Genomic DNA, 7,226 nt, shown 5'->3' with positions numbered 1-7,226 from the left:
ATGCATTGAATTCGAGTCTGCTGCCTCTTTTGACGTGCGTCAAATGAAATGCTCAAAGTTTGTCCAAAAATGTGTTCATAAACTAGACTCTTTCATTGCATGTGGAGAATCTTTTAGCATCATCACTACATGATGGAAGGTTTGAGTGTATTTCTCATTTAAAATACTCAGAAGATATGGATGATGTTGAGAGGTCAAGATTATTTATTTTAAAGAACTCCACAAAAGCATCTATAATCATGTCTCCATGTCTGGGTTTTTGAGTTGTTTTTTTCTTACGGCGATGGTTACCTTCTAGCCTGCAGGAGGTGTATCTGAATGACTGTTTTTATCTGCTCTTCTGTTTGTAACCCAGTTTGACGGCTTGTTGTCCCACATTAGTTCCAGGAGAGAAAAATAAAAACAATCATAATAATGTCTTGATAAAAATAAGAAAAACATAACGTCCATAAGGAGAAGGATTTGATTCTCAGCCATGCTTGTTTTGAACAGCACTTCTTCTTCAGCAGCAAATACTGATACGCAAACCTACTGTGCCCTCTAGTGGTTGTTAGTGGGAAACGACTGCAAAAAGGCAACCGATTGTTAGTGGGGAAAATAACGAATAAATGAGCCTATTGATGTCTAAAAAAATCACAAATAAGTTGCTCCTGAGTATAAGTCGCACCCCTGGCCAATCTATGAAAAAAATGCGACTTATAGTCCATAAAATGCGGTAGTTACTTTAAGAATATTTCCTTGGAATGATTTGTAAAATTCATGTCTGTGTTTAGTTAGCCAGGAATGTTTGTTTAGGATGACTGAGCGTTAGCATTAGCCGACCTATCGGAAATTCCATTAACTGTTAGCATCAACCTAGCAGACTTTAGCTGTATGTGTTAAATCGATCTCTATTTTATTAATCAATTATTGATCTATAGAGCTTAAATCGATTCAAATCGATTGAATCAACCCAGCACTAGTTGTCACTGTCATCTTTGTGTTGCTCGTTCTTCCGTGGTGTGATTCACTAACCCTAAACCTGTTGAAGCATCAATGAGAGGAAGTGAGGGCTAAAGCATTAAACTGCCTTCGTGGTCTCTCTGTTTGCATCCTTGTCTCCCTCACTGAAGGCGCCAGCAGTGTCCCTGCCTTCTTTTCAGAGGATGACTCTCAGTCCAATGACTCCAGCGACTCGGACAGCAGCAGCAGTCAGAGCGACGACGTGGATCAGGAGACCTTCCTAGTGGATGAGCCTCTGGAGAGGACCAGCAGCTCTTCGCACGCCAACAGTGCAGCCCAGGCTCCCCGCTCCATGCAGTGGGCTGTTAGGAACACCCCCAGCCAAAGGGCCAGTGGGAACGCTCCCTCCAGCTCCACAACACCTGCCGGTTAGAGCATTTTACTTGTTCTGTGCCCACATCTCTGCTGTTGTGATGGCTCCATGAACTGACAGTAACCTCTCTCTCAGCGAGCTCCACTGGCTTGATTTACATCGACCCCACCAACCTGCGGCGCTCCAGCGCCATCAGCTCCAGTGCTGCTGCAGCCGCTGCGGCTCTGGAGGCCAGCAACTCCAGCAGCTACCTGACATCCGCCAGCAGCCTGGCTCGGGCCTACAGCATCGTCATCAGGCAGATATCTGACCTGATGAGCTTGATCCCCAAATACAACCACCTGGTCTATTCTCAGTACCCTGCTGCTGTAAAACTCTCCTATCAGGATGCAGTTAACCTACAGGTAACACGGATGTGATGCCTGCTACTTTAAATGGACTTATGAGCTGGTTTTGTGTACAGTGTCCCTCAGTGAAAGGTGAAATCCACTAAGTAGGATTACAGATGTTTTAAGTCTGTATAGTCCTCACTACACACTTTTATCAGACATGAACATTTTCACACTTTTCTCTCTTGAACTCTCAAAGAATCAAAGAATGAAAGCAAATATCTGATTGGAATGAAGATGAACACAGTCTACACCGAACACACGGCGTGGAGATTGACTGAAAAGAATGCAGAACACACTGAACATAAGTTATTCAAATTCACTGAAAATGATCTGTGAAACATCGAGACTATTACTGTGATAAAGTGAGAGAACACCATTAACATTTTGTTTAAATCTCTTTGAATCAAATGATTTTATACTAAATCATATACTAAATCTGATCAAATGTTGCTTACTTTTACTAATGCAGCAAAAGAAAAGTGAATGATGTCATTTCCTGTGATGCATTATCTAAATGTGAAGTCAACTTGGAAATGACACGGCTCCCTTCTGCTTTCCTCAGAACTACGTGGAGGAAAAGCTGATTCCCACCTGGAACTGGATGGTATCCATCATGGACTCCACGGAGGCTCAGTTGCGATACGGCTCAGCGCTGTCCTCTGCTGGAGACCCCGGTCATCCCAGTCACCCGCTACACGCCTCTCAGCATTCAGCGCGGCGGGAGCGTATGACCGCTCGCGAAGAGGCCAGCCTCCGCACTCTGGAAGGACGCAGGTACAGTTTCTACATCAGTAGAAGGCCCGGTCGAGGCCCGGGGTTAATTTATTCTGGAATTATATTCCTGCCTTTTTACTATTCATAATTATGTTAAAAGTTACGGTTTTGGCTAATTTAGGCTTTTTTTTAGGCTATTTTAGAGTTTAGCTAATATTTTGGCTACATGCTAGCTGTTTTGGCTAACCTAAGCTTTTTTTGCTTGTTTTTTAGGCTAATTTGGCATTTAGCTAATATTTTATCTTGCTATCTGCTATCAGCTTCAGTGATTTCATCTATTAATTTCAGCATCTTCAGCAGCTAAATTCAGCTTATAGCATTCACACTAGCATTATTGCAGGTAATGCTATATATCTAGTTCATAACCTTGTTAAAAAATTATGGTTTACAAGTTTTAAAAATTTAGTTTTAGTTTGTTCAATAAATGTTTATCCTGTTCGACCTAAGATGCGTTTTGGGTTTTGGCCCCCTGTGTGATTGAGTTTGACACTCCTGTTCTAAATCATTTGGTATCTGTTTTAAAATGTCTTAAGTTTAAAAAGCAGACTTTCCTCTAACTGCAGCACAGTTCAGTCAGAGGTTGCTTTGTGGTTTCAGGAGAGCTGCCACTCTGCTGACGGCTCGTCAGGGTATGATGTCGGCTCGGGGCGACTTCCTGAACTACGCTCTGTCACTGATGCGCTCCCACAACGACGAGCATTCCGACGTGCTTCCTGTGTTGGACGTGTGCTCCCTGAAACACGTGGCCTACGTTTTCCAGGCTCTGATTTACTGGATTAAGGCCATGAACCAGCAAACCACCCTGGACACCCCCCAAATGGATAGAAAGAGGTAAATCTGTTAATTTGTTGGTTCTAAATGGATTAAAGTGATGCATGGAGCAGATTTAAGCATGAATAATCTAATCAATGTTCTTTTCATTTCAGAAATCGAGAGATCTTAGAACTTGGTTTGGACAATGAGGATTCTGAGCATGAGAATGATGAGGACACTAATCAAAGTAAGGATGAAAACTAAGATTTAGTCATTTACTATCTGCAGTTTACACATCTGCTCATCCAGAACACCTTTTTGTCTAAAACACATCAGACGTTAAGGAATTAAAACTTTCTATAGTATAAACTATACATAAAAAGGAGATAAATCTAACTATATGTGAGAGTAAAACAGAGGTGGGTTAGAGAAAAGGAGCAAATGAATAAAGTGTTGAAGTGGAAAGAGTTTATTTTGAAATAATTAAAGATCCACTCAAATTAAAATTGTATTTTTGATATTTTTTGAATATGTTCTTGTGGCATTTTTCTTATGATGGACATATTTAGAAAATTAGGATTAAATTGCATTTCTGAGTTGTTGTTGTTTTTTTTTTATCAAGTCTTGCTGAATTAGGATCAGATGAAGAAAATATCATTTAAAAAACTTATAGGAATGATTCTCAATTCTTTACTCACAGACAAATAGATCCATGAACGTCTTTGTTTTCCTCGTCTGAGCTGGAATCTGGATCAGAACTGTACAGCTGATAGAAATGATATTGGTCGTCGTTTTTGTTGGACCGTTAATGTTAGGTTGGGGTTATGGAGGGCTGTAAGCTCTCAGGAGAGAGTGAACAGATGAATGATGGGAAATGGGGGCAGGCTTTCTCTGTCCCAACAGTTCCGCCTACAATTAAAGGTGAATTTGTAATGAACTCCTGCCGCTCTGCAGAAACTATGTCCTAGAAAACAACACACATTTTTAGATTTTGGTTAAAAACTCCATCATCATAATTAAAAGACCACTGAGAACACTTTGAAAATAGACCAAAAGATGATCGGGTGGAACTTAAACTATGTAAACTGAAATCAGAGGAGTTCTGTGCATGAGAAGTTCAAATGAGCATTAAGGTAATTAATGTGAAGGTATTCCAAAGAAATGATTACATCTGTAACAGTGTTAGCTACAGAATGTTGTTTCTTTGTGTTTCTTGTCAACTAAACATTTTGATCTTCATGTTTTTTAGGTTCAACCCTGCAGGACAAGGATGAGGACTCGGTTCCAGCCGAGATGGGTCAAAACCACCCGTTCTTCCGCCGCTCTGACTCCATGACTTTCTTAGGCTGCATCCCTCCCAACCCTTTCGACGTTCCTCTGGCAGAGGCCATTCCACTGGCAGACCAGCCCCACCTGCTGCAGGTCCGGTTCATGCCAGAACATGCGTGTGCTGCTCATTGGTTTTTGATGACGAAAACGAAACTATGTTATGGATAAAGCAGTAAGAATTCCTGAAATGCTGCAGATCAAGTCATCAGCAGCCTCACTGCTGTTGCTCAGACTGGAATCTTGCTTTGTATTTAGCATTCTTCTGATCAATCTAAGATACAGACATGGCAGCACAGGCTGAGCACCCAGTCACCAACAGAACCAGTAGTAGGGCTGGGTATCCATAATCATTTCCAGAATTGATTTAGTTCTATTCACCAGAGAGCCTGCACCAATTCATTCAGATTGTTTTCAATTCCTTTGATCCACTCAATTCAATTAGATTCAATTCAATTTGTTTAGAAATACATTCATAATCTACTATATGTTTTGAATATATTTACATTAATCTGATCCAGTTCACATACTGTAAATGTATCAGTGAAATACTGAGATTGTTAATATCATCCAGTGTTACATGGATTCTCTAAAGGAGAAGTTCTAACTAAAATGTTCAGATCATTAACATTTTAAACATTGTTCTGCTTCTCCTGTCCCAGTCTGACCACCAGGTGGGGATCACACTATAGCAGTACACTTTTATTTCCAATGAGAAAAAACTGTGCTTTAGACCACAAATGGTTACATAAAAAATATTTCCTCAAAAGGGTTTGAAAAATGTATGCAATGTATGTTTACGTCACCAGAGCGTTGGCATTAGCCGTCCTATGGGAAATTCCATTAAACGTTAGCATCAAGCTAGCTGACTTTTGTTTAATAGGTCAATAATCAACCTCTATTTTTATGGATCGATTATTGATCTATTAAGCTTAAATCGATTTTTATCAACCCATCCCTGCTCATTAGTGTGTGAAAATTCAGATTGGTGTGAAATGTATTTCCCGTTTCTTCCACAGCCTAATGCCAGAAAGGAGGACCTGTTCGGGCGCCCCTCTCAGGGCTTGTATTCATCCTCTTACATGACCACCAAAGGCCTGGCTGAGGGAAGCATGGACAGAAACTGCCTGGAGGTAAACATGGGCTCCTCTCTACCCTCCCACTCCCAGGTACACCACTCATCTTCACTGGACAAACATGCTGGCATTAGCACTTGGTACATAGCAGACAGCAGCACAAAATCAGTCCATATGTAGATAGAAAAGAACTTTTGAGCTTTGTGTACTGTGGGTCAGAAGCCAGTCTTTGTTCTGCTTCCAGCTTCTCTTCAGTCATTATCACAGAGTCCTGCACAGAAAACACATGGCATTACATCAGCCTGCTCTGCTTTGACAGATCCTCCCTACTAAGATGTCGTACTCGGCCAACCTGAAGAATGTCATGAGCATGGAAACGAGACAGAGGAGCGCTGAGAACCAGTCGGTGGGGGAGCAGGAGATGGAGGCTTCTAAACCTGGGCCTTCACCCCACGACCTCGCAGCCCAGCTGAAGAGCAGCCTGCTCGCTGAGATCGGCCTCACTGAGAGCGACGGCCCCCCACTTCCGTCCTTCAGGTGACTGTCGATCATCAAGCTGATGCGGGGAGAAATTTAAAATGTAGAAAGATCCTCTCAGTGTGTGAATGTTTGTGTCCTCTGTCTGTCCAGGCCTCACTGTAGTTTCATGGGGATGATGATTTCTCATGATATGTTACTTGGCCGCTGGCGTCTGTCGTTGGAGCTGTTTGGTCGTGTCTTCATGGAGGACGTGGGAGCTGAGCCTGGATCTGTAAGTTTAGCTTCAGGGTAGTGCTGCCACAAACGATTATTTTAGAAGTCGACAAATCACATATTATTCTTTCTGATTAGTCGACTAATCGGTCATGTGCAAAGTGGATGTGAAACACACATCTTAACCATCATTAGCTTTAAACTAACTAAAAACTAGATATATAGCATTACCTGTGATCATGCTAGTGTGAATGGTGTAAGCTGAATGTGGCTGATGAAGATGCTAGTGCTGATAGATGAAGATGCTAGTGATGATAGATGAACATGCTGAAGCTGTTAGCTGAACATGCTGAAGCTTGCTAAAATATTGGCTAAACTTTAGTCTAAAAAAAACTTGAAAAAATGTCAAATTTTGCCAAAACAGCTAGCATTTTGTTAGAATATTAACTAAACTCCAAATTAGCCTAAAAAACGGGGAAAATTACCAATTTTGCCAAAACAGCTAGAATAATGCTAAAATACTAGTTAAAGTCCAAATTAGCCAAAAAAACTGAAACAATGTCTAATTTTGCCTAAACTGCAAGCATATTAAGATATTGGCTAAACTCCAAGTTAGCCTTAAAAAAACTGGAAAAAATACGTACTTTTGCCAAAACGGCTTGCATAAGGCTAAAATATTTGCTAAGCTACAAGTTAGCCTAAAAAACTGGGAAAAAAAACTTAATTTTGCCAAAACTCCTAGATTAATGCTAAAATATTAGCTAAAATCCAAATTAGCCTAAAGCCTGGAAAAAGTGTCTAAATAAGCCAAAACTAGGGGTGTTGCGGATCACAAAACTCACGGTTCGGATCGTGTCACGGTTTTAGGGTCACGGTTCGGATCACTTTTCGGATCAG

At 41.1% G+C, this 7,226-nt stretch overlaps 1 protein-coding gene across 6 annotated transcripts in view; it reads left to right on the top strand.

The window, feature by feature from the left end:
• ubr5 (ubiquitin protein ligase E3 component n-recognin 5) overlaps positions 1-7,226 on the top strand; it is a 56,931-nt gene that overhangs the window by 40,855 nt on the left and 8,850 nt on the right. For 3 of the 6 annotated variants that reach the window (XM_036216106.1, XM_024289020.2, XM_036216107.1), the window contains exons 38-46: positions 1,113-1,370; positions 1,451-1,719; positions 2,270-2,481; positions 3,079-3,312; positions 3,408-3,481; positions 4,484-4,656; positions 5,580-5,729; positions 5,956-6,173; positions 6,267-6,387. In XM_036216106.1, the coding sequence (XP_036071999.1) occupies positions 1,113-1,370; positions 1,451-1,719; positions 2,270-2,481; positions 3,079-3,312; positions 3,408-3,481; positions 4,484-4,656; positions 5,580-5,729; positions 5,956-6,173; positions 6,267-6,387 (1,709 nt within the window). The remainder of the gene's footprint in view (positions 1-1,112; positions 1,371-1,450; positions 1,720-2,269; positions 2,482-3,078; positions 3,313-3,407; positions 3,482-4,483; positions 4,657-5,579; positions 5,730-5,955; positions 6,174-6,266; positions 6,388-7,226) is intronic. The other 3 variants (XM_024289025.2, XM_024289026.2, XM_024289023.2) reach the window with 2 other exon arrangements.

The sequence above is a fragment of the Oryzias melastigma genome, linkage group LG16, assembly GCF_002922805.2.
Source record: "Oryzias melastigma strain HK-1 linkage group LG16, ASM292280v2, whole genome shotgun sequence".
In the NCBI taxonomy this organism is placed as follows: Eukaryota; Metazoa; Chordata; class Actinopteri; order Beloniformes; family Adrianichthyidae; genus Oryzias; species Oryzias melastigma.
The sequence above is the reverse complement of the archived record's forward strand: the minus strand, read 5'-3'. Positions and strand labels throughout refer to the sequence as shown.